General features: G+C 42.0%; 1 protein-coding gene across 1 annotated transcript in view; it reads right to left on the bottom strand.

The window, feature by feature from the left end:
- FANCD2 (FA complementation group D2) overlaps positions 1-26784 on the bottom strand; it is a gene marked incomplete at its 3' end in the record, with an annotated part of 44955 nt that extends 18171 nt beyond the window's left edge. The window contains exons 1-26 of the mRNA XM_029083922.1: positions 26718-26784; positions 25812-25946; positions 25151-25218; positions 24393-24496; positions 23744-23807; positions 23525-23577; positions 22052-22130; positions 21209-21333; positions 19199-19286; positions 18125-18229; positions 16840-16940; positions 16270-16378; positions 15515-15550; positions 14976-15119; positions 13662-13796; positions 12124-12255; positions 10061-10168; positions 8711-8820; positions 7790-7850; positions 6945-7070; positions 5589-5662; positions 5360-5500; positions 4124-4224; positions 3699-3814; positions 3376-3484; positions 1433-1531 (exon numbers count right to left, since the gene is read on the bottom strand). Of these exons, the coding sequence (XP_028939755.1) occupies positions 1433-1531; positions 3376-3484; positions 3699-3814; positions 4124-4224; positions 5360-5500; positions 5589-5662; positions 6945-7070; positions 7790-7850; positions 8711-8820; positions 10061-10168; positions 12124-12255; positions 13662-13796; positions 14976-15119; positions 15515-15550; positions 16270-16378; positions 16840-16940; positions 18125-18229; positions 19199-19286; positions 21209-21333; positions 22052-22130; positions 23525-23577; positions 23744-23807; positions 24393-24496; positions 25151-25218; positions 25812-25946; positions 26718-26784 (2590 nt within the window). The remainder of the gene's footprint in view (positions 1-1432; positions 1532-3375; positions 3485-3698; positions 3815-4123; positions 4225-5359; positions 5501-5588; positions 5663-6944; positions 7071-7789; positions 7851-8710; positions 8821-10060; positions 10169-12123; positions 12256-13661; positions 13797-14975; positions 15120-15514; positions 15551-16269; positions 16379-16839; positions 16941-18124; positions 18230-19198; positions 19287-21208; positions 21334-22051; positions 22131-23524; positions 23578-23743; positions 23808-24392; positions 24497-25150; positions 25219-25811; positions 25947-26717) is intronic.
- Between the last annotated feature and the right edge of the window lie 467 nt (positions 26785-27251).

The following is a 27251-nucleotide window of genomic DNA, read 5'->3' as shown; positions in this document are numbered from 1 at the left end:
ATTGCATTACCTTTGCAAGAACAGAGTCAGACAGGAGAAGGTCTTCCGTGTCACAATAAATGAACCCTCTGAATCAGACTGGACAGTGGATTTGATATGTTATGTCTCTCCTAAGGAGCTAGTTATTCCCTCTCCTCTGAGGAACAGTCTTAGGCTAGATTCTATGACAATGTTTGAGCTGATCTAATGGCTCTGGGGTAGCCCTGCTCCTCCTACTACCTCTTTCTCCTGTTCCCAGCCACACACACACACACCTGACACTTGCCTTGCACTGACTCAGGAAGCCTGATCACTGGTTAAGCAGTCAACTTATTAAAATAGCAAAAAATTAACCTAGCAAAAAATAAATAGCCAAAATAGCTGCCATGTAATACCACAGGGCAGGAAATCAGGCAGCTGAGAGTGCAGGTGTGAGAGGGAGAGTGCAGCCTTCCCCTATTTGTTGGCAGTAAACTATTTAATTTAGCTCAGCTACAATGAGATGCTGAACATCTAAAGGAGGAGCAAGGTCAGTGTCAAAACTACGTTCTCAAGGCTGTGACCCATGGCCATGGCAAGACAAGCTAAACTCAGGAATCTCTTAGGCTGGGCTGGGCTTACTAGTCTGAGCACTTACTTCTGCTCCTTCAAAATAAAATATCTAAGTGATGGATCCTCCTTGTGTCTACAGAGCATAGTCATAACTTTCCTTCCGCCTTAGTCGCTCTTATGTGACAGGTCCAGTCCCTGCAGAATGGGTTTGGCACAGGAGAAAAGGGCTGTCTGATCTGTGCCCTCCACTGGCTGTTTTCATTGAATGGAACGTGAATTTTTGTCCAGCTTGGCTCATGTTCCCAGGAAATGGAAGACACGTTCCCAGTAAATGTTAATCTAAACCACCAGTAGAACTAGAGACAGAAAGAACAAGGCAAATCTACTTCAGCTTGAAAAAATGAAAGGCAAGTTCTGTTTCTTCCCCCTGGGAGCTAGCAATGGGAAAGGATGAAGGAAGCATTTCCTTGTGCAGCAGAAGAATAAAAAGGTTCCTAAGAGATCAGTTAGGTACAACCTAAAGGTCAGGGATTTGTAAGGCAGCTCAAGCTACAGGTTCAGTACCGGAAGATTGCATCAACCACCAAAGTCAGAACAACTAACTGCAGCAGAAAATACTTTGGCAGGTGAAAACAGTCAGTGAAAACTCTGGATTTTCACTGCAAAGTGCTAAGCACCAGCTTTCCCAGGGAGACAGACTATCCAACACCTGTTAGGAGTAAGGTATTTTTACATCTCCACTTTGGCTGCACCAGGAATTGATCAGGTAAGATTTCAAGCTAGACAGATGTTGCCAGGAATTCTGTGCTTCATGCACACACAAGTGCAATGGCTGCAGTGCAATATGCCAGTCAAACCCTACATCACAGCTGTTTTCTTAAGTGTTTTAAACTTTTGTTACCATTCCTTTTTCTCACTGGACCAGCAGAATTCATGGATGGTACGGCCTCCAGAGCTTCAGAATCAAAAGTAGCTGGTGGTGGGACATAGCCAGGGGTTGCTGAAAGAGCCAAAATGTAGAAATTGGGTTAGTTCAGCTCCTCAATGACAAAATACAGGGAAGGTACATATCTAGAGGAAGTACCATACATTTCACCATCCTGGTGAGTGTGCCTCTGCTCTTGCACTTAAGTGCATTTAGCTCCAATTAGCCTTATCATATGACCACACTGCACTGGAATTACAGCTCTCTGCATTCCTCCAGCAAGGGAGGATAACAAGTGTTCAGCTGTCCTTGGACACCTGTGCCTGTTGGTGAAGCTTAAAGGGCTGTTCTAGCACCTCCGAGCCCTTTCTGTGCTGGCCTTGTAGTGCTCTTGGAGCAGCAGACAGATGTTCATTTAGGATGGAGTTGGTCTGTTGGTTTACAAAGACAGCTCTTAATGGATAGTTAGTGTAAAGGTATGTGGCAGGTGACAGTGTGTTCTTCATGAGATTTATCTTATCAAAGACGTTTTCAATGTAAAAGAAGATAATAAGGGGGAAGCCATAAATAAGAACAGACAGACACAAACCTGGTAGACAAGGGATAATAGAAATAATGCCAAAGACCAAAAGTCTCCAGTATGTAATTGATAAGACATTGGGAATGGACATCTGGACTTTGTAACTTATAAGATTGGAGGAAAAAGAGGAACTTGAGGATTTAGAATATTTTGATGGTGGGAGGGGAGGGTAGAACTATGCAAATTAATGAGGGAATATGCAGGAAAGAGGAGCAGGGAGGAACAAAGAGGGGAATGGTAGAGTGTAGAAGTAAAGTTAAGAGTAAAGCAGTGCTGGTCAGTAGGGTGAACCCTGTGCCTGATCACCTCAGTCAGTCCTATCTTCTTATTAAGCACTTTCTGAACTATATTTCAGTGTAATCTCACTATCCTCTGGGTGGGTGGGTGTGTGTGTGTGCTGCAAGGAATAAATGCCAACTACTGGTGAGACCTGTGTGAGTAAATACTAGGCCAGCAACTAGAGTTGGACCACCCTGGGCCTGCAGTGTCAGCAACTGGAGTGAGCAAGGGTCTCAGTGTCAGTAGTTAAAGGTGCTGTAGTTCTTAGGAGCATCTCTACACGTCCCATAGACTTTGTGCCTGGAACCTGTGTCTCTGAGATAAGTGCATGAGTGTGCATGTCTCTCTGCTAGCAAGCAGCAAGCTGGAATAGCCAGTGACCCATGGAGCAGGTTAGAGGGCCTGGGCAGGCGGAGGGGCTGTTCCAGTACTTGTGGGATTTGTGAATGTCTGTGTGCTTGTGACTCTAGTCTGTTGTGTGTGTGCCTTCACTAGCAAACTTCAGTCTTAACCAGCTGAAGAGCAGGATGGAGACTTGGCTGTCTGTACTTATGTTTTATGAGCCCTATATATAGGTGTTGTCTTCATCACCTTGTTGAAGGTGTTGTCTGTGGCAGTCTGTGCAGCTGCATCCATTGGCCTGAGACGGAGACCTCAAGGCCTCCACACTGGGCTCCAACAGCCAGGCAGGAGGAATTCATAGGCCTAGAGCAGCTGGAGGCAACAGATTCTTATAACATCCCTTAACAGCTTGTTAAAACAGGAATGCTGGAGAAACACACTGTTTCTCTAGGAAAACTGGTTTACTCCAGTTTCCACTATACTCGGGCAGATTCTGCCAAGTCTGCCTGGGAACAGTCAAAGAGATGTCAGTGAGGACGTGATCAAGAAGGGCAGTTTAGACTCAAACTGAAAACAAGAGCTGTCCATGCATGAGCCTCTTTGGCCACTGTGAAAATGCAGTATGTGTTACCATATACTTCCTCCCTTGATGATAAAGCCAATACCTTTCGCTTCTCAGCTGACACAGGCCCAGGACATACAAATGTTTCACACTCACCTGCCAAGCATTTTCCCAGCACATTCTGCAGCTCAGTGATGTTCTGTAATCGAGTCAAAACTTTCCCCTTCATCTCAGCATCTTGCTGCTCGCAGAAGGCATTTACAACCTAGAGATACAAACCAAACTCACTGACTTAGGGAAATTTGTACCCACTTCTACTACTTCTTCTTTTCTGAATAACATCCACAAGTCCTAAATAAAGCACAGAACAGCACAAGTGGCCTGTGTGACAACAATCGCACCCCTGAAGCCTAAGGTGAGTGTTTGTAAGTGCTACTCCTCAGTGACACTCTAGAACCTACAGACAAGGCTCTACCCACCTCACGAAACCAGTTGAGAGCATAGAACAGGAGTGAGCACAGAAATTCCCGTTCCCGCTTGGACAGAGAGTCCAGCTTCCCTTCAACCTGCAGGTCAGTCAGGTACAGGGGGCAACCTGGGACAGAGCAGGAAGAGAACATGTTGGACTGTGTTTGTTGCCCATCTTTTGGTCTTTGTATGGACAAAGTCTTTCTACCAAAGCCTGTATCAATTCCAATGGCTATTTGGAGTAAGCCTTGTCAGCCACTCCATCCCCAGACAAAGCAACTGTCTCTCCTGCCTCTCTTCCACTTTGTGGACAACAGAGCATCTCAGTCTCCTTCACAAACTGCACAATTCTTCCTACAACTGCAGGAAGTCTTTGCAGATCTGTGACAGGAACAAGTCAGCCTCACAGACTCTATGAAAGGTCTATTTCCCATACCCAATAAGGCATCAATCTCCTCCAGGCTTCCACGGTTTTGCTCTCCGGTGTAGAGCCTCAGCAGTCGGAAACAGGGTGACAGACATATCGGTGACACTACCCTGGGGGAGAAAAAAAAGAAAGAAATTGAGTAGGTCCTATGTTTTATATACCTCCAGAACACCCATTATGTCCTATGTCCTCCCCATGCCACATTGCCTATGCCCTCTATTTTGCTTCTTGCAAGTTCCAGCAACACAGAGCAGAAATTCACCATATGGTTAAAAAAATAATAATAAAAAAAATTGGTGATCACTAGTTTTCTGGAAAAGCATGCAAGTACAGAAAAATGTCTGTAATGACAAATAATGGGGTCAGATTTATTTCTAGTAGAAATCAAAGCTGAATAATTCAGAAGGAACTAAAAGAAATTGTGCAAAACACAGCTGTGAGCAGTAGAGAAACCTCCCTGAATGTTTTGTAGCATGACACTGTCCACATTCTGAGTGAGGAAAACTAACATTCTTTCCATAGACACATGTAAAGTAGATATATTTTGTTTTATTTTAAAGTGATCTTGTCTTTTTTTAAGCACAACTAAAATCTCAACAAAATCTTATGACAATAAATCATGCAGGACATGAAGGTGTCTGTTTAAAAAAAGCCTTTTATTATTTTAACTTTGATGCCCTACTGTTTAATTAGGCTTTTTTATTTCTTACATGCTTCCTATTCCATTCTCCAGAGACAAAGCCCTTATTTCTCAGTCGAACTTCACTTGTGGCTGCACGTTTATGGCTTTGTTCTGGAGCACAGTCTGGGAAAGATCATGTACTGTTGATGGACACTAAGTCCTTAGCGACTCTCTATTTGAGAATCATTGCTCAAAATATGAATTTTGCCACCTCAGAGTTGCCTGTCCCTCTCAATATGGCATTCAATATCACCATAGCACTGGAAGAAAGAGCTACTATTCTCTTATGACAGATGGGAAACAAGGCAGATGCAGCATTGTTGCATAGACTTACCTGAGATCACCTAAACAGCCTGAGACAGAACACACTGCCAGTTCCCAACCATAGACCTATCTGAATACGTCTAACAGCAAGAGAAGGAAAAGAACACTGGAAACTGGTAAATTCTCCAACTAGCTCTTTATCAGGCTCTTTGGCAGGCAGTGTTGATAGCAGTGAAGCACACCAAATGAAAACAATTCCTTTACCTTTGCAGCCATCCCACAGTTAAGTGTCAAAGTACCTTTTACTTTGGTTGCTCATTCCATCAGTGACCGTGCCAAGCTCACTCTGCGACACCAACGGTAAGAGGTTGATAGCAATTGCTCCCTGACTTTCATCTTCATCCAGATTATACAAGGACTTCACTGGGAACAAGAACGAACTGCAAGGAAAGACAGACAATCTCTTGTTGACAAACTCAGTTCTCAATGACAGAAACACTACAAATACTTACCCTGTGACTAGCATACCCATCCACTGTGGAGCTGAGATCCACCACAAAGTCACTGGGAAAGTCCTCCACCAAACTCTTCCCAAACTCCTCCTATAAAGAAAGGAAAAAAACCTGCTCAGCAAAGGGGCTCAATGAAGAAAGCTTCAACAGCAGCAGTGGAGAATGCACAAGATAAGGCCAAGCAAAAGTATCCTGGAACAGCAGCGAAGCCCACTGCCTGCAGGGAAAGCCAAGGCCTGCCTTTAGAGACAAAGCCAGGAAACACTGCCAAGCATGCACAACCAATTTCTTCCCCGGTCTTTGGACATGGGCTTGTCTACAAGTTCCACAGTGCTGCAAAGAGGCAGAGCAGCTGGCTGGAAGAGGAAAGCAGCCATGGGAAGTTCTCTGCCCTAAGAGCTGATTATCAGAATGAAATGGATATAAAGTGCTTTACATTGTTAGAAACAGTTAAGGGAGATGTAAAGTAATAGATGTGACAGTCTGGACAAACAGACAATGAAGGGATCAAAAAAAATCTGCATAAAAGTTGTGAGAAGAACCTTAGCTGCTTTTACATTTCAGTCTTGCAAGAAAAAAGAAGAAACCCTCCTTCCTTTGCTTTTCCTCCCTGAGGCACTCAGCTGGACCTCAAGAGACTGGCATTTCTAGCCCTTGGCATAGAGCTGTTTAGAGTGACTGCCAGCACTTCACAGCTCCCTGGTCACCTTCCCTCTTCTAACACACAGTTTGTAACCAGCAGGTGCAAAGAGCACTTGTGCCACAAAGAGCAATCAATTCCTCTGCAGCCTTCAAGGTTCTCCTGGGCCCCAAGATGACTTGCTACCCTCCTGCCAGGCACAGCACACATGAAAAAAAGTCCCCAGCAAGAAGAAAGAGCTGTCCAGTGGCCTTCACAAACCTCTTCCTATTACCATAAATATGGTATATTTATTTATTTATTACCATAAATTACTGTAGCTCATCCAAGTCCTTAGGCATCAGATAGCCTTAATAGTCAGACCAGAAGCCAATTCCAATGCTAAGTTTAAAGCTCTTTTAGATTCCACATTTTTCTATGAATCTTAAAAGCACGCTCTGAAATGTCATTTCATTTCCTTTCAAAGGCTTCCCTGTTGTCATGTAGAAGTTCACATAAAGGAAACTGTTAAAGCACAATGAGGAATCTGCCACAATCAAAAAAGGCTGAGAGCTGAAAGAGGATTTCGTATCTGATCGATCTCTGACAAGACCTTAAGCATGCCTAGAACAAAAAAAAGAGCTCTCAGACTGGAGTGAAATCCTCAGATCAACTCTGTCCTGCCAGTGCCTGAAAAACAAATGAATTCTTCAGAAACATAAGTGATTACATTCAAATTACTCTGAAACATACCAAGAGCTGCAAGTCCAAATTCCCCTTCTGCTTCTCAATCAAACTGGCGAGTTCATCATAGTACAGTGCCAAGACCTCTGGTGTTTGCTCACAGCAGAAGCCCACAAGGTCCAGCAAGGTAGAAAGCTTGAAAGGAAAAAGAGCAGTCAGCAGAAACGGGTGAGGTGAATGGATCCAACTCAAGCTTTTACCTTGAGTCCCTTTTACACTCATTTACTCTGAGGTGTACCCAAAGCTTCATCTCCAGGATAACAGCCCATGGTGACTGGTCTTGCAAAGACCCAGTTTTAAAGACATGGGTCTTTTTAGGTCCTGGCCCCTCCACCATGAAAAAAACAAACAAAAAAAATCTGCCCAGGACCACCCTTAAACAGAGTGCCAGCCTAGGATAAGGTTCTTCAAAAGGAATTAAGAAAAAAAGCCAAGGAGAGGCCATCCCTACACAGCAGAAGTGCTTTCTCTAGGTGGCCCAAAAGGCACCACTGCCAAGCTGAGAGGAAGGCAAAGGTTGCCTTTGGCTCACTGAAGCAGATTGTCCTGTTTCTTTCCTTTGTGTTTGAAATAACATCTGGATAGACAACTTTCACTAGATGGCTGCAGTACTGCTTGTCCCAGACTGGCCATAGGCAAGACCAGCAGATAATATCTTAATATAGATCTTTGTTTCTCCAAAACCATTTTTAATAGATTCTTGGCTCTGCAGTCAATGCACAAGAATCCCAGGCCTAGTAAAGCTACACACATACTACTTCACCCAATATTGTGTTTCCAGTCACATCTCCTTGCTGACCATACCCCCCCTCTCTCCCACACTGCCCCAGCACGTACCCAGTCTTGGCACCCACCTGCCCATCACGCTCACTGTTCAGCTCTGGTCTCTCCAGTGAACTACCATCTCCTTCATTTCTGAAAGCAATTGACAATCTTGCTTTTGTTGCACAACACTTAAGAGACAGCAAAACCCATCACACACACGAGGATCTCTCTCCAGAAATTGAAGAATTATGCATGAAAAAGATGGTCTTTAGAACATTATTAGGAAAAGACCTGCTGCTGATTGGGACCTTTGGGACAAGACTCAATGTCTTCTTCAAGGATCTGCTTTTTCTAAGCTGTTGAAACCTAAAGCCCTTTAGTCATCCCCATAATGAAGTCCACTGACTCAGGGTCTGGAGCCAAGATGGCTCCAGCAAAAGCATTTTATTAAAAAGTGCAAAATCAGTGAGCTACATAATGCTTCCCAACACCAGTCAAATCCTTCTTTTCCAGGTGCTTTAATCTGTGTCACAGCTTTTATCAGGAGTTTGCCTGGTTTATGAATGCTGTTACTAAATTATTTACACAGTACATTGGAAATTGTCATGCCAATGCCCAGTACAGCAGTAACAATCTTTCTCTTGCTTCTCTTTTAGATTTCCCTGTATTCAAATATGGAGCACACTAGGTTATTCATCTTTAGTGTCAGAAGCTCATCTGCAGTCAATTCACCACAGTGTTCAATTTTTTTTTTCCAAGTGATGGGTCCTGCTGGTGCTAGTCAAGGCATCCATGAATAGGCATTAACAACAAACTCAGGATGCCTTTGAGATTAGCAGGAGAGCAGCATTGAACAGGCTGTGACAGCAAACACTGCAGTCTGCAGAAGAGTTCCTGGATTTGACCAAGATGTGCATAAGCTAGAAGGCAATGCCCACTTCTTTGTCCCACTCCAGGTTTGGTCTGAACTGAAAGCATGTTAAATTCATCTTTGCTCCATTCTCTCTCACCTTTTTAATGCCACGCTGCCTATCATGGTAACAGCCCCGATAATCCCCATTTGTTTGTGGTTGGGAACTGTGCTGGAGAGCCATTTCCTGATCACCATGTGCATATCATCCTAAAAAGAAAGACATAGACCGTGTCACCATCGAGGTACTCGTGTGCATCACTCACAATTCTGTCGGTATCTTCACTTAATGTCACCTCCAAAGGCTGCAGGTGGGTGGTTTGTTGGGATTACAGCTTTGCAAAAGGAATGCACATTCTGCTATCTCCTTTATTATGAAAACACTGGTCACAACTCTAGGTAAAGCTGCAAACAGCATTAAAAGTGACTCGCTTTGACTTTGCTCTAATTGCTACACAGAACCTGTAGTTGGTTCAGGTCTCATCCATAATTAATAAAATAATATATTAAAAAAACCCATGCAGATGGTCTTGGACTTGGAGTCATTCACACACAAACAGCAGCTGCAGAGCTGCTCTCTGAAACACTGTCAGCTTCAGGAGGCTGAGGGACAGAGCAAGTTTTTGGTCAAGGTCCAAAGAGAGCAGTAGGTAACAGCACACCAGACACCTGGGATGAAGACATTCCTCATGCTGCCTCCCTTGTTCCCTGGGTGTGGGCAAACGTGCCCTCCACAATTGCAAATGTTTCTCTGCAGCAGTTCCCTAAGCCCACAGCAAGTGTCAATGCAGCGTGCTCTATGTGAACAGCTGTGTCAGGAGCTGATGGGCTGCACTTTCCCCAAGCAGGCACAGCTTGGAACACTTCTGAAAGGCTGGACCACTAATGACAGACTAAGAGGTCCCCTAACACCACGAGCATGAAGCATGCTCAGTCATAGAAGTGTGATGCTTAACATCTCGGGGAAGAAGCTGGACTGTGCTTTCTGAGTGCTTCCAAATGATGGAGAAACAAGGCTTGAGAAAGAGGCTGCTAAACTTACACTTTCACAAGTCTTCAAGGCTCAGCTAGAAAAAGCCACAGCCAACGTGTTATCATGTGGGTGACAGTCCCACTTTGACTAGGAGATTAGATGAGAGACTGTCATCAGTTTCCTTCCACCAACGTTTCTATCAACTCTACCTTTCCTTAGATGTGCAAGAGAAGAGGACCTTCCTGGGAAAGATGCAGTCACTGTGATGAGTCCTTGCTATACAGGGTAGGAAAGTCTGAAGCCACAAGATGGCTTGCAGCCAGTTGGGGAGAAGAGAATTTTAAGCTGAAGGACATCCTGAGATCAATCACTGTTCATAGATGAGGCCACTATCTGCACAACAAAACCTCTGGAAGTTAACCTAGCAAAAAGAACCAAGGTACAGCTTGAACTCCTTTCTGCTGTGTCTCTGCTTACCTGAATATAGCTTCCCTCTTGCCTCTGGCTGAATGCTAGGGTGCTGAGAATGTAGAAAAGCTTCCTGATCTGGCATGGATTCAGTTTCTGTGTAGAATCTAAAATGGTCTGTAAAAGATAAGTCATAATCTAGCTCAGACATATCAAGAATCCCTTTCCATGTTCCCAGTAATACACCAACTGTCAACTGCAGGGAAGCCAATTAACTACCTTTTTTCTACAGGCAGGAAGAAGCTACATTCAAATTACATAAACATAAATGCAAAACTATTGCTCTGTCCTCAATTATTGCAGTTCATTTTACCAGAGGCTGAATGGGAAGAACGAGCTGGCTACCATAAGCATTTGGGGAGTGCTCCAATCCCATTAGTGACAGCTATTTATCTTCTATCCTAAGTTTGATCACAGCATTCAAAGTATTTGACAAAATTAACATGTGATTTTAGCTAATATTTCCATTACAAGCCCCGTAATGGTCAAGCTGTTAACAATTCAGGGGTGGAATTTTCTGTGCTGGCTGGCATTCTCTGAATATTTCTTTTTCCAGTTCTTCAGTGAAAAACAGTCTCACTGTTTCCCAGAGCCACACTAACTTTCCTACCATTGACATGGCATTTTGCTGTTATTATTTTTTTCCTACTACTGGCCAACCTTGAGCGGGATTTGAAACGAGGTGTCAGGTTTGACAGGATTAGATAATCCCTCAAGAAAATTCACCCAGTTTTAAGATTATTTAAAGAGCTGTTTGGGGAGATTATTTGAACCAAGATCTGCATGTTCTCTCTGTGCTGGAGAGGCTCCAGCTCAGTGTCAAACATACCAGGCATCTGCAGCTCTACAGATCTTTTTACAGGTAACTGGCTAGTGTCTCAACCACTTCTGAGATGCACCCCAAACCTTGAGGTCTGGCCAGAGCATTGATTAATGTGTTTCACATACAAGCTTTGGTAATGTATCAAATATTGGCCCATAGAATCCATCATCTGTAAATGATCTGCCAGAACATGCAAAAAAAGGTCAGGTCTCAGCAGACTGCTGTGGGCAAGTACTCCCCATCACACTTCTGATAACACATTCAATTAGGAGCAGGAGTATTACCTTGTCTCTTTCAAGGACTACTTTCAACCCCGAGTCCTTATCACATCCTCCTTCTGCCAGGAGGCAAGCAAGGCCCCTTTCTTCCTGTTATACCCATCCAGTGTGTTACAGATTGCACTGCAAAACTTTTATGGCAGCTCTTAATTCCTTTTTAGCATATTTTAAGCAAGTAATTTAAATTGAACAATCAACCAGCTAAACAGCAAAAAGTATATAGCTTTCCCACAGCGTGTACTTAAACTACAGAATCCACAGACACAAAGTGGGCATCAAAAAAGTCAGAGGAGTGGGGGGGAATACACATACCAATACTCTTCAAGGACTCTTTAAGTACAGGATGTCCTTAAGCTACAAATCACCACAGATGGGGGAGTGTTAAAGAAAAGCATGGCTCTACATGCTTGCCTTGCTGTTTTACTCTTCCCTCAGTCTCCACTTCTACTACTTTTGGAAACAGGCAACTGGGCAGGCCTGACCCTGCTTGAGTACTTTCTTTTTTTTGAATTTTAGGATACAAGTCTTTTCCCATCCCTGCCAGGAGTTTTGTTTTAGGATTCAAACACTGGCTAAAGTACTGTCAGTCCTTCTATGTGGTAGATCAGGCAGTCCACAAAGGGAGCAGGTTTTTGCCAGGTATTTGAAATAACAAAGACAGCGTTTTCCTTCCGTCACAGGTGTGGTTCCATGCCTGCAATTTAAGCACTCTCCAGTTACAGCAAAGGGTAACTTTTTTTCTTTGTCTATCTCAATTTCCCCTGTCAAAAATCATACAGACCTATCTCACAGCTCACCCCTTCACAGTAGATACCTTTCACTTCTGACCACTCCATTTCTCAAGGCAGACAGCTTTACAGGTACGAGTTGTTCCGTTACCTCTATTTCTGAAAAGTACTGGCCTGTTCTGGATCTGGGACAAAGTGGTGTAAGGGTGCTGAAATGTAGTATGTCCCCAGAAATATTCATACCTTCACGAAGGTGGCATAGCGCATCAGAAGGGACGTGTGCAGCATCACCAAGTCAGTGAGCACATCCAGAGAAATGTCCAGTTCTGTCTCATTTCCACTGCACACGTGAGTCACCAAAGCAGTCACAACCTCCTGAGGAAAAAGCCCCCAGACAAACCATAGTGAAATGTCAACAGAAAAATGTCTGCCCTGTTCTTCTCATATAGAATATGTTGCAGATGTACAGATTATCCTGAAACTCAAGCATATTATTCTAAATCCCTTCTCAGTTTGCTCTTTAATTCCTGACATCCACAATATTCTTTCTCCTTGAGCCTGAATTTTATTCAGTTCTAAAAGATCTCACAATTTCATAAAGCAGCTCTTCACCAGTTTTTCCTGCCTGTTTGCTAACACTGCTGCAGCTTCTGCTTTTTGCTACTATCTCACACGATGATAAAAATCTACCCTATTTTCTTAGGTGTGTAAAACACTGCACCTTACCCAGGAATACAACGCCTCTGACTTCAGCAGTTCCAGTGTCTTAATAATCTTTATCACCAGCAGTTCAAAATTGACAGTTTTGTTTCAAAAAATCTTTTTATGCCCTTTCTTCAGTTGAATTCCACACAGAGATCTCTCTCCACTCCCATCCACTGTCTGTGGTTCTGGGTCTTTTCTATGTCACTGATTGCTAATACAGCCATCCTCTTGAAATTCTTATCATCTCAAAATATTACTAGACACACTACCTTGTTGCAGGTGACATTGTACACCTTCACATCTCAGTTTTTTCTCAGTTTGTTTTTTTGTTTGTCTGTTTGTTAAGTTTGCTATAATAAGTAATACAGACACAACGCTGGAAACAGTCTTAATTATAAACATACTGTGCCCAAAAAAGTGCAAATACATTCAAAATCTTGTGCAGAGCTCTCTTCAGCCCCTTAATTTTCTGATGTCAGCATATCTGTGGGAACTCACAGTTGAAAGTCTAGTCTGTGATTATTTCAGAGTAGGCAGAAGGAGTTCAAGTTGGTTAGAGCTCTGAGGGAAATCTGTGTAAACTTTTTCATTACAGTAAGTTATCCAAGGAAAGGAAAGAAAGTTTCAATACAAAACTGTAACAGCTTTTTAAAACAGAGGATGCTTACAATGACTATGTAAGAGAGAAAAGGAATATGGATTTATGAACACCTCTCCTCCATGACCCTGGGGGGCCAGTCCTGACTTCCTGGCTAGATCTCAGTTAACTTGTTTGCTTTCTGAATTGCAGCAAACCCCACAAAGTCACCTCTGCTCCATAAGTATTTTTCATGCTGTCACTTCTGAGGCCTGCCTGTTTGCTCCCTGCTCCTCCCAGCAGCCTCTGAGCTTCAGTCACTTTCTACCAGAGTCTCGCTGTGAGTGTTCCTCATCTTCTGCTTGACTTACTCTACAGAATAGACCTCTCTTCAAAGGCTTCCAACTGCCTCAAATCCTCCCCCCCTAAAGGATCATGACATACATTCTAGAACAAAGTGCAACCAGAAATGAAACAGATGCCATCCCTTACACGATACCTGCTGGCAGTAAGAGTCAAAGGCTGCAAAAGCTTGTTTGTACATGCAGCTGCCAAAGGAGACTATGGCTGGGTGTGTAGAGTGCAGAAACGTCTGAGCAAGTGCTAGGATTGAAGGGAAGAAGTCTTTGATGACCTGAAATACAGACATCACGAAAGAGGAGATTATTGCTGCTCGTTTGAGACACAGTTCTCTAAATAAAGAATGTGCTACAGCTTATGCTGAAAGCTTTGTCTAGTTCAGTAGGTGCTTTCCTGCCTTCTCTGACAGTCCTCTGGCACAAATGGGCAACAAGAGCAGATAAGACACACCAGAATGGGCTTCTCCAACATTCTCCACACAGAGGATTTACAGATTGGTTAAGAAGGCAACCTGCAAAGCTACAGAGCTCACAGCAGCACATCCCTTATGGGTGACACCAGGGAAGTCACATTACAGCAATGTACCACTACATAAAAGCCCCAGGACAGACACACTCTTGGCCTTACTTTAAAAGGACTCCACTACCTCATGATACTCAGAAAAATGTAAGTTAACTTTTAAAGTTAGCTTAATCACACAGAGCTCCTTTGAACAACAAGCTCTTATTCAGATGTAAAGTGGCCTAATTTACTTTATTTTAACTTATTCTGGAAGGGAGTTAAACTAAAAGTGAATTAAACCCATTTATAGTCACAATAAAACGTGCCTACTTAAGGCATTATTGTAGTTCATTTAATTAATTTTAAATTCAGAGCAGTGTTTCTCATCTGTCCTCTACCTCTGACAAGCAGCACTGTGTCATTTTCCATTGATCTTTTCAGTTTTCTCATAGTAAATGGTAATTTACATTACATGTTTGTAACATAGGCCCAATGAAGAGGACACTCCGAGAGAGAAGTGCAGAGTCAGAAGTATTACCTTATGGTCAGCTACAGATGTGCTGTTCTCAATGGCCTAAAATATTTAGACCTAGAAACCAGTACACTCACAAAATGTTGCATGTAAACATATGAGCTTCTAAAAATAGTGTGGGAGACTATAGCATGTCTCTACAAACAGTAGAGATCTTGGGCTAGACCACTTCTCTTAGGCTGAGAGGTTTTGTACCAAAATAAAAGGACCATTCAATTCTGAGGAAAGCTCATCTCTAAAAAAAACCATGTGACAGTTACAAAAGAGGTCACGTGCCTTGGGAGACTGATCTGGGACCAAAAATTAAAAACCAGAAGTATGTGAACGTCACAGAAATAGTTGCACGGGGTTAAATCATCATCTGGCAATATCTTTGAGAGATGAGAGAAGAGGTAACCCCAGAGCAGAATCAGCACTGACCGTTGAATGATTCTGGAAGGCATTCTGCATCAGCTCTTCTGGCATGCAGCCCAGTCGAATTTTGCTCCTCAATAATTTCTCAGTTTGCTTCCTGTTCTTGGTGTTTGTAGAATGGATTAGCAGCAAAACTATCAGATCCAGAACCTTTTTGAGGAAATAACCATCTGTCATTATGTTGAAAAGACATTAAACAGCCCAGACAACTACACACTTTGGAATCAAAACTAAGAAGAAAATGAAGAGCTCAAAAAGCCCCAACAGCCACAACTATAGAAAAACCTCATCAGTCCAACATGACAGAATTAAAACAGGCTAACTCTGTCCTTGACATTTAGAAGGGATGAACTGAGTTACAAAGAAAATGGATAGCTGTTATACTAGGAGCAAGTCAAATACCAAAAAGAATCATCCATGCAACATCACTGGCAGTTTCTGCTCCAACTAGAAAAATCTCTTCATCTACAACCACAAAGAAAGCCCTTGAAAACACCAGCAGAAGAGGACACTCCCAGAGAGAAGTGCAGAGTCAGAAGTATTACCTTATGGTCAGCTACAGAGGTGCTGTTCTCAATGGCCTAACATCAAAAAAACAAGAAAGCTGTTAGCTGAAGTATGATACTATATTCCAAAACCAAAGAAATACTGCTCACAGATTTCTCTCCTCTACAACAGGGCAGCTATCAAAGCCAGCAAACTGGATCTTGCCAACAGAAAAGAATCCAGACAACACTCTAAAAACCAGCACAAAAATTCAGCTTGAACGAGGATGTTCTCAAATAACATCAGGCTGGAAAAAAGAAGTAAGGTACTGAGCCAGCAAAAGGCTGAGAACAAGAAACAGTCTCATGGTTTACACTGAAATGCAATTTAAAATTAAATTTAGCCCAATACCACCCAATATTGATTTTTTTGCTGGGCATTGTCAAGCACCTTAAGACTTGGCACAGCTCAATCTCAACATACAGGTACATATTTTTGCTCTCTCGCAGACATAAAAAAACATAAGATTATTTTTTTTTTCCAAAACTCTCTTGTAAACATGCAGAACCAGGTTTATCTGCATTTCAAGATCCGGGGTCTGTGCAAGGGAGCCCCGTGGCCATCTTGCAAGCACTGTGAAATTGGTAACTGAGGAAGAAAGCAGACTCCTGAAAAAGCACTTCTAATATGGAACACAGAATGAAATCTGTATCAGCAAAATGAATGTCTTTTGATACCACATTGATCACGAGAAAGGCTCAGGCTCAACCTAGGAGTCCAATTGAATAAGGAAAGAAGGACTGAAGTATCTTACTTTAATCCAAGCTTCAGAGACATCTTTCTGAAATCTCACAGCTAACTTGATCACATCAAAAAGTAGCTTCACACAATTTTGGCTGGTGGTTACTTGGCTCATGGAAGAACTGTAAATGATCAGAAAGATGGAGACTCAGACACTGGGAATACTGTAGTAAAAGGAACAAGGCAGCCTGGTAGTCACAGCAGTTACTCAAACAGCCATTCTCTAGAGGGAATGCTCTGGCAAGGACAGGGAGTTTCAGAAGAGAGTTTCAGAAAAGGGTGGAAGCAGAGGTTGCAGAATCAGCCAAAGACATACTGGAGGGAAATTAAAACAGATGAACCAGCAGCAACATTATTATAAGTGGAGTTCCATACCCCCATGCAGACACAGATGCAGATGGCTCAAAAGGAATTATGTGCATGGCAAGGGAAGCTAGTTCCACAAGGCTTGACAAATGTGTTATATTATCACCAAGCAAGGAGGAATAAAGATGGCAGCACCTTTATTTGGGATAAATAAGGCTCATGTATGTAACCATATGAGCCAGATAAAGAAGAGAATCATGTAACTCAGCTCAAGTACCTGGCCTGGACTTGGCTTTTAAGCTTCTTCTGGGAACCTAGGATCTGTAGGGGCAGAACACAGGATGACAGATCCAAGCTCTTACGAAGATCAGAAATCACCTGTAAAACACAAATCCCAGCACAAATCACTGATGTATGAGGAAAGAAAAGGCTGAGGAAATGAAAACACAATCTCAAAGAATAACCTTAAAATTACAAATCAAAACCTCACGTATTTGTAAAGACTTACAAGCATTTAACTATGCTCAAACTTTTTTTTTTATACTTAGAAAGTGAACAAGCCACACTTTGCTCTTCACTGTCATGCACATGCAGGTGGAAAACAGAAGAGGATTTAAGAGTTACTCCATGAAATTCCCACCTACATCTGCTGTATCTTGCAGTGAACTGGTTTTATCCTGTTTAGCAACAATGCAAGACACATGACAGGCACAGGCATGTAGCTGAGGCATGTGAATTTACCAAGTTAACTGATGTTTAAATTGTAGTGGGTCAGCACAGACTGGATGGCATGTTATACACATGCTGTTTTCACAGCGCTCTCCTGAAAGATTTGGGCAGATTACAACCCACATCTGGCTTATGCTGAGGCTTTCTCCAGGTATGAAACAAAGCATGTTCAATAGCTCAGCAAGGCTGGCTTGCCAAAACACATCTGGGTCATTTTAAAAATATTCTTAGTGTGTTTCTTTAGATAAAGGAATTTGAAAAACTGAGGAAGTTTAAGTCTTAGAATGAAAACAGTCCTCCAACAGGAGAACCACCCTTGTAGGGATGTTTCCAAAACATGATTTAGAACAGAACTCGGTGGAGAAAACAAGAAGATAATTAGCATGTTGCAGTCCCAGGTCTGTTGGATGCTTCTGGAATTTAAAACCCTTAGAAGGTCTGTACAACACAAAATTCTCAAATAAAATTCAAAGGCTTAAAATTGCCACCTAACCACAGCTTTTCAGCCTAGGAGTTTAACTCAAGACAATGACTGCTTTCACTTCTTAAAGATGTTTACACCAAAAAAATTTTAAAAATCTAAAGACAAATGAGAAAAATCTGCAATAGCCAGCAGAAAGGAGGAGGTTTCAATTCTCATGCCTGAAAGCACAACCAAATCCATGTCAAAGGATAGATACAGTTTCTACACGTGCTTTGATCACTGGCAGTATTAAAAATTTTACTTGAAAACATTAAAGCATACACCTCTGTGTGAGAAGCAACTGCTCTCTGTTAGAACACGCACTGGATTAGACAACTTATTGATCTTTAGTACAGAGAAAATACTGTACCTCTACTGCATCTGCTGCCTTAACATTATGGAGGATGAATTTTACCACTACAGGCAGATCTTCCAGTTTCACAGAAGGCACAATGGTCATGGCAGACTGCCGCACCTGAGGAGAAAGCAGTGCCCGATCAGCTGTAAGCCTGTGGCTTGCAGACACATAGTTATCTAGTGGGAAGGAATCTTTGGAGGCTTATAGTCCAGCCTTCTGCTCAGAGAAGAAATATCATCAGTACGAGATCAAACTGGCCTTGGCTTTATTAACTGAGTCTTAAAGATACTCAAGGATGGAGGAAATTGATAATTTATGTCAGTGCTGCAGATCCTGACTCATTTTTCCCAAACATCCAAACTGAAGCTCCAAGGCTGTAATTTTGGCCACTGCCCCACATCATATCACCTGGCACTGCCAAGAAGAGCTTGGCGCCAGCATTTTTTAACTGCCTTTCAAAAGGGAAAAGCATGGAAGAGGTGTAGCCTGCTGTGCAGCACAGGCCTTTGGGGACTGTGTAAAATAGTATTTAATACACTCAAATGAACCAATTTTATTCTATTCCTAAGCCCAACTGCAAGAAGTGCAACAATCCAGCATGTCCAGAAGACCCAAGACACAACATCTTGTCTCCTTTATCATTATTCTGCAGAGAAATACTGTAACCATGTGATGATGTAATCACATCACCAGTCTGCCTTTTCCTAGAATACAGCAGTCTAGTCTGGTCACTGTACCTCAAAAGAAAAAAACAATAGTAACAATAAGCAGGTTTAAGATGGGGAATAAACATTCACTGCAGCAAGACAAAGTGCTTTTGCACTGGCCAAGAGAGTTGTGTTTGAAATTTCTGAATGCATACTGTAACAGCCAGGAAACTTCCCTCTGCTACTCACTGAACCTCCCATGTATGTTTCCAAAACAGTTTTCATTTCTCTGACTCCTTTCCAATTTCAGGTAGCTCAGGACTTTTGAAGGCCTCCAGGAGTCAGATCTAGCAAAGTACTTTGAATGACCAAACAGTTCTAGCTGCTGTGTTGCTAAGCAGGGGCTGGTTCTGCTCAACAACTCAGTAAAAGCACTTACCTCAGCCAGAAGGCCTGCATCGAGATCCAGACGAGACAGGGCATCCAGGATGGGAACTGTCAGCCGCCTGCCCTGTTTCAGTAAGCAGCTGATACACAAGGGAAAGAAAACAAACAATACTCTTAATAGAACCATGAATGGATTTGTAGTAAATTGTATGATTCCAGTAGTTTTTCTGGTCACTGCAATAAAGTCTCTGAAAATGACACCAAAATATGCCACTGGTATTATGGAAACTTATTCCTTAAATTATCACTCCTCTCTGAACACACTGAATTGTGTGTTCACTGATTAGAAGTGATTCTAATTGATTCTTCTACTGATCAAAAGCAGATAGGAAGAATCTGCCTTTTTCAAAGCTTGTATAAACAGGGAGCAGGGACAAAAACCTGGTACAACCCTCAAGCAAGAACTTAAAAAATGGAAGGTCCTGGGTTCACCATAAATAGAAAAAAATAGTGAGATTGCTGGTATATGATTTAATCAGACACATCACTTGGGCCTGATATCTTCTGTCCCATGGATGTGCCATCAGCAAAGTGTAATTGAGATCGCCACCAAAGCCAGGGATTGCATCAGACATGCAATCAGACCTCTCCCCTAGTCACAGTATTTGCTCTAATTGCAAACATGTAATGAAAGGCACAATGGGCCCAAGCAGATACCTGTTTAATTCAGTCTCCACTTCCCAGCACTGGTCAATAGGAAACAAACACACTAAGAACTGGACAAGTATTTACAAATGCTCCTTACATAAACTGGTGTGGCTTCCAGGAAGCTGTGGTTTGGCACCTTCCTGACCAAGGGACTGCAGCTGTGTTTAACAGCCTCATGGACATTCCTTTCCCAAAATTCATCTAATCATTCCTGGCTGCCATTTAAGTTTCTATAAACTTTCTCTAGCAAGAAGTTCTACTTGAATGGTGGTAATTGAAAAACACATTATTTTCAGCTTCCTGGTAATTCTATTTTTGCTCCCTAATTCATTACAACAAACAATGAGTGCTTCTCCACATCAGAAATGGGTAGAGGCTATTAAGAATATGGAAATACATACATTAGCCTTGCTAATACTGTTTAGATTCTCAGCTTTGAAAAAAATACAGGAGAGAAAACAGAAGTCTGAGGAGTTTGATTAGCATAAAAAAATTAATTGTGTGGGGCTCTTATCTAGGAGCTGAGAAAGTAAACTGAGAATGGAAACACAAAGCTGCAATTACTTTTGAGAGGGTAGAAGAACAAGATGCACCACTTGTAGGTGTAGGCTGAAATAATGACCACAGGTGTGAAAAGATAATTAGCACGGGCATAAATGTAAGTGATCTGTGTAATGATAAGAATTAGAAACACTGATGTGTATAATTAAATATAGACTAAGAATACTGAAAAAAAAATTATTGTGTAAAATGAATACACCATAAAGAAAGATAAACATAAGGGCTAGCTTAATGTAGCTCTCTCTGGGAGGACAGCAATTGGTATTAGGTTCCCCTGTTCTTTCAGTTGGTAAATATGATTGACAAATGTCTATAAAATAGCCAGAAAGTTCTGCTTCATGTACATATTTATCATGTCATGGGGTTTTTTAATTAATAAAACCAATGTTGACCCTTATTGTAGCAGAATCCAAGCCAAATCAAAAGCTGTCTATAGTGATATCCAAGTGACTGATCACAGACTGATCCAGCAAAAGCAGCAAGTACTTAACTGGGTTCTACCTGTGCTGTATCGAGGTAGTTAAGAGTTGAATAATTTTTTAGATAAAAGCACTTTTGGAGCATTTAGACCTCTCTTTAAGAGCATAACATCACAAATTAAATGCCCTAAGCCTGTCCCTGAATGTTACTGCTAAGAGAAACAGGCTGTTCTGTTTCAGTCAGTCCCGGTGCAGCCGGCACTAACACATGCTGTCCTTTCCTGCTACATGCAAGGGGGAAAAAAAACCCAAAAACCACAACAAAACAACAAACAGAAAAAAGAAAAACAAACCAACAACATAATCATCTGTACCTGAGCTCTCTGGCAACGTCACTTTGCTGGGAATCCTCCAGAATCTCAGGTAAACTGGTGATAATATCATGCTGAATTGGTACTGGAGAGACACTAACCATCTGCATTAACTTCTTGACAAGATCCTGCAGACCAGAGGAACGCTTGTAAAACACAGGGGTCTCACCATGAGCAAGGGTTCAGTAGCACAGCAACAATATTATGTGTGTAAAGTCATTCAGCAAGATTTACACCAACTGTGCCGTAAATCATTGTCCTGTTGAAGTCATGAATCATGGCAGAGACTTTTATGGAACACTGGTATTTTACAGGTGGGATATAGCTACCTTGGTGAGCAAAGGAAACTGGGAAACACAACAGCAAGCTTCTCAATGTTTAGTATGACTTCTTAATTCAGTTAATTCTGGGACTCTCCAGTACAAAGTAACCCACAGAGGCTGAATGACTTAGGTAAAGAAGGAAAAGAACTGCCAAAACAGGTACAGAGAACTCATCCCCATTGGATGCAAGCATCCAATATCTCCTGTTAAAATTAAACAAAAGGGGATTGTAACTTCCTGCCAGCAACAGCTTTAAAATCGGGTCGCCCATGTGGATGCATACACACAAATTCATGAAAAGGGAGACTCAGATCAAGGGAAGAAGAAAAAGAGTAAAAGGGGATGCTCAGAAGTCACTGAAGGCAAACATAATAAACCAGAAAGAATTAAATCTCTCCCTCTGCATGTGAATATGAAAAAAAATCAGTTCTCATTAGCATAATAATTGATCTCATCCCACCTGCGATGCGTTCCAGAAGTTGACTGGAAGAAACATACATGTGACTGCAGGATCAGCACTCACCTGGCTGTCAAGAAGCTTGTCAAGCCATTTAAATTGATTGATGATGAGCCGGGGAAAATTGGTTCCAAAGGTGCCCACGCTAAAACAGCGGAAAGCGAAACACAGATTAGCCAGACACACAGACAGAGTCAAAAACTTCACTGCCAGCCAGCAAGGCCGTGAGGTGCAAGTCAAATTAACCAACTATCAAACCATATTATTAAAATATCATTAACACCCCTACAGATTTTAGCACAGCCTAGGAAGAACCCTGCTCCTTACTTGCTAGGCAGACGAAGCAGGGATGCTGCCAGCCTGCTCTGACACATCACCAACAACACCCCAAGTCATGGCACAAAAAGCAAAACATACAATGTGACCTCACTTCAGATCTCCTGTGCTACCTACTGTAGGAGTGGCTACACTAGCTTAGCCTAAACCTCATGTGAGCCCAGCATCTCTGTCCCCAGCTGCAGTCACTATTAGATGCTCTTGGATAAGTTTTGGGTAACAGGGCTTTGACAGAGCAATCTTTTCAGAGTTTCCATGCAGTCTCCAACAATAAGCAGTTTAGTGAATCTCCAAGGCAGAAGCTGGCACTCACTCCATGTCTGCAGTACAATTTACCCTCCATTAATTTCCCTAAGCCTTTAAAAATTTTTTTAAAAAATAAAAATACCACAGCTGCGTGTCATTTCTAACTTCTACATTCTCCATCACTGAATTTGACAGGGTAATTATGCATAATCTGAAAATGTACTTTTTTTTTTTGTTTGCTGCCTTGCATAGTTAGAAACAGTGGTTAAATCTTCCTCAATTACCTTTTTTAAAGCTTTCTTGCTTTTACAGACATCTGTCATCTCTCTGCTAGTCATCTCCTTTGAAGTCAAGCAGAACTCTACTTTATTTAGAATATTTTTCTCTACTTACATAGAAACTTTTCTACTGTATTTTTGTGACAGCCTGACCAGAAGTGCGTGCAACATTCAAAATGTGATTGTACCATGCATTTACAGTGACTTGGTGTTTTCCATTTTGATCCCAGTTCCTTCCCTAATAGTCTGTTTGCTGCTTTGACTACTGCTAAGCATGGAACTGATAATAAAAATAAGAAACAAAAAGAAGCACCCATACAAGATACTTTTCCTCAATGAAAAAAATGCATTTGTCATTGTATTTATACAACCAGGATTATTTTTAGCCTGATTTTTTAATAAAATAAGGTTTATGGAGCTGTACTGTCTGAGATGCCTTCCCTCTTCTGTAGCTTCTGGTCAGACTGGCCTGTGAGCACATATGTATTAATCGGTTTGGTGCTGCAAAATCACATGGATAAACCAAGTTCTCCCTACCCTTCCTATAGTAAGTCAATAAATTGAATGTCCTTTGTTCAGGCATCAACTGGCATTAAATTTGTAGAGGTCTGCTAGATCTGATGATTGTCCAAAACAAGAAATTTCCCTTCAAGGCAGAGAGAAGACAGTCTATACTCACATGTCAAAAAAGAATTCAGGGATCTTTTCCAACAACAGTGTTATGACAGCAGGCTAGAAGACAGACAAAAAGACAGTGTTAGGATGATGATTTACTGATTGTGCCATGGCATTGCCACCAAAACTGATCTTTCACAAAACATGAAATACACACAGAGAATAAAAGACTCAAAAGGACAGATAAAACACCACTGTAAAGAGCAAACTAAGGTGCCCATACCTGCAAGATCTTAATTCCAAGAAGGAGTTTAATGAGGCTTTCACAATACGAGTGCACCAGAGTCCTGCAAGACAAAAAATCCCACCACAGTGATAATAAACACACGTTAGGAGAACAGGCTGTAAAAATCTTTCCATTACGGTTTAGGTTAGTTTTTGATTTTTGTTTTTTCAAAAACCACTTACAACAACTTATGGTAACACATGGTAACCACAGAAAAACACACAGACACACAAAAAATTTAAAATTGCACTTTAGCCCTGAACAAGCTTTTTTTCTGTAAGACTAGTGTGAGCTGGAAATGCACAAGTCTCTGTGCTTAAGCTGTATCTCCTGAAAAAACTGTCCGAAGACAGTTGATCTTCACCAGCTTTGTCAATTTTTTTTCCCCAGTATTTGGATCTTGCCATAAAATGTCACAGAGCCCAACACATGGCACAGGCAGCTAGTAAATTCTGTTGATTTACCACTTTGAACTCACTGCTATTAAAGAGCAATGTATTACACTAGCCACTTCTGCATAAGAAACAAGTCTTGTTGTTTCTCAGCTGGGACTGTGGTCTTTCCCTCCACTCTCCTCAAAATTACATGACCTTTAACTAGAGACTGGCTCTGACTGAAGGGGGAAACAAAATACATTTTCTCTGACCTCGACCCCTCAGTCCGTATGGGAGTGCATGGCAAGAGACAGTTCTTGAACTGATTTCTGTCCCTGATGTGAGATTCCAAGCCGCTGATAAACTGCTTCACAACCTGCAAAGCAGAAAGAAGTTATTCACTTCCTGAAAAGACACTCCAATCAACTGCTGCCTTTTAGGATGCTGTTTGTGAGCAGATGATAACAGGGAAGAGCCAGCCAGGGAACTGCAGACAGACAGAACTGTGATGGAAGGAATGCTGGATAGTAAAGGAACCTTAGTCTAAACCATTTCCAAAAGCAAACACTGGTTGCTCTACAAAATAACTCTAAAGCAATAGTTTCACATTTTCCTTTGATTTAAAAGGGTTTTGCCTTCCATCCTGTTCAGCTGAGACAGCAACATTTAATGTGACAAGAGCTGCACCTAGAAAACATCTGTGGGATTCAAATCACTGGCCTCAGGACTTTCACTCTGGGCTCATTGACTGGAGAGGAGCACCACATTGTGGCAGTTTTAATGCTACCAGTTCCCAGCCAACACAAGAACAAACACAGTTTCCACTAGAAAGTTAAGCAAGTGATTTTTCTCCCTTAAGAGTCTTTGTCTATTGAATAATATTGCCAATTAATTACTTTGACAGGGCAAGGTGGTGGAAGTGCAGCACTTTTGCTTGGAATTATGCAAAACCAAGCCTGGAGCATGCACACCAAGGCTGGTTTAAGAGAGGCACTTGCTGGTTCCCACTAAAGCATAGTCTGTCACTTACGCCTGGGTAAGTAGGGTGCTTCTCCAGGGCCAGGCAGAGCTTCTTCTGGAAAGTCATTTGATCTACAGCTAAGGAGAAAGTTTAAAAAGAAAATAAAGAACAGGACACATTTTATCCATACAACAGCATAACAACAGCTACACTAAGTACAAGCTCTCCAGCCCATCCACCAACACTTCTGCGCTCGCTCTGCTGAGAAGTCCAGTTAGCCAAGGCCTGAGTGGTATCACCACTTGTGCCTTCTCCAGTCTGGGCTGAGTAGCTAATAGCATTGAAAAGGCTTAATACACCAGTTCCTGAAGGCCTTGGCCGAGCTGAAAGGCAATATGACGTGTTCATTTGCCTGCTCCGGAGCTCCTGCCCATGTAACTCAACGCTGTAATCACAGATGCAGCCTGACCTTATTCCATATACCTCCAATAATCTTTCAGCAGTCTTTTGACTTAGCATGCATGGACCCAAAAAGCTGGTATAATGCATTTAGGAACTGTGTAATTCAAGAGGTAAATAACAAATAAGAGGCCAGATGAAGCTTTGCTTTAATTTTGGAACAAGCTGGCTCAAGCATTTTTGCTCTGCAAGTAGAATGCATCTTGTAACACCTTTGTACCAGTCACCTTTGCCAGTTTTCAGATACAAGCAGAGAGAGTTAAACCCATACCTATTTCATTCTGTCCCTCCCCAGCTTTCAGTACAATTCCTGATGTTCTAAGGAGCTCTTCAAAGACTCCCTCATTCTCCACTCCACCATGGGCAGCGGCCTTTTCCTCATCAGAAATCCGGGACTTCTTTGTTTCTGAGAAAACAAGCCATGCAATATCAAATATATTCTGCAATAAAAATAGCAAGGATCCTTCATATAAACAACTAATACAAAATTAACCTTCTCATAAGAAGTTGGAGGAACACAGGAATACATTTATGGGACCCAATTGTGCTGCTATTTGACAGCAGTCATCCAGAGGCCGGTGTGCAGAGCCAATAAAGCAGTTATCCCTGCAGCACAACACCCGAGAGGAACACTTCTTATCCTCACCTCTGAGTGATCCATAACCAAAGACAGGTAAGACACACCTTCAGTGGCTTACTCCCCTGGGAGATACAGCTGCTAACAGATTATGAGCAACGCTAGAGCACATTTCCTCTGGCCTGAAAAGCACAAATTTAATATAGGTTCTCCCACCAGACCTCTCTACTTACATATCCACCCATCTGCTAAAGCAAAAAATAGCTATCATCCCCCCAGCTACACTGAGAGGTTATTTTGGTTTGATTTATAGATAATCAGTTTTCATCAAATGTGATTAATCTGCAGGCTCTAAAGGCAGTGAAGCTCAAGGTGATAAACATGGACAAAAGTATGAGAACAGAGGGACTGAGAAAAGACAAGGCACTGCTTTTAGCATTGATGTTTTATTGTGAATTATTTAAAAAAGCGTTTAAAGATCAACAGCGTTATTAACAATTACTGTAATCAAAACTGCCATTTCTGCCTTCTCCCTGACGGGGAGACGCTGCCTCTGCTACCAGGTCTCTATTCCCCATAAGATGATACCTGAGCACCTACTTGGCAAGTCTGTCTTGCAGTTCTCTCCAGAAGCATCAGCTTTTGACAATTTCCTTTTTGAAACCATGGTAACAAAGCCTTTGTGTTGCCTATAAAAATGTAAGAAAAAGACAAGTGAGAAAAGGTGACAAGACTTTAATTCTTTTTTTTTTTTTTTTTTTAAGCAAAGCTAGAACATATTAGTGAATAGTGAAGAGAAATGCTCTAGAAATTGAAATTGCTCAAAGAAAGAGAGATTGCCTGGTTAACCAGTATCACACAACATCCTTCTGCTGTACAGGCTGAGATTTTAGAGCTTGTCATATTTAAATAGCATAATAAACAACTTTTTCTAAAATTCAGGTCCTCATAAAAGAAGACTTGGCTGTTCATTCAGATGCCAGGCAAGTTAAACCCAATAACTAAGAGGCCTCAGATTGCACCCAGGGATCTGAACTTGCCATCCTCTCCCCACGCCCAGACACAGCTACACGGGGTCAGGGAGTCAGTATCCGTGAGCCCAGCCCTGCTCGTGTTCCTAACCCGGGATAGCTG

This window comes from Antrostomus carolinensis, unplaced genomic scaffold, assembly GCF_000700745.2.
Source record: "Antrostomus carolinensis isolate BGI_N321 unplaced genomic scaffold, ASM70074v2 scaffold15742, whole genome shotgun sequence".
NCBI lineage: Eukaryota > Metazoa > Chordata > Aves > Caprimulgiformes > Caprimulgidae > Antrostomus > Antrostomus carolinensis.
Note: the sequence above shows the minus strand (reverse complement) of the source record. Positions and strands in the feature narration are given on the sequence as shown.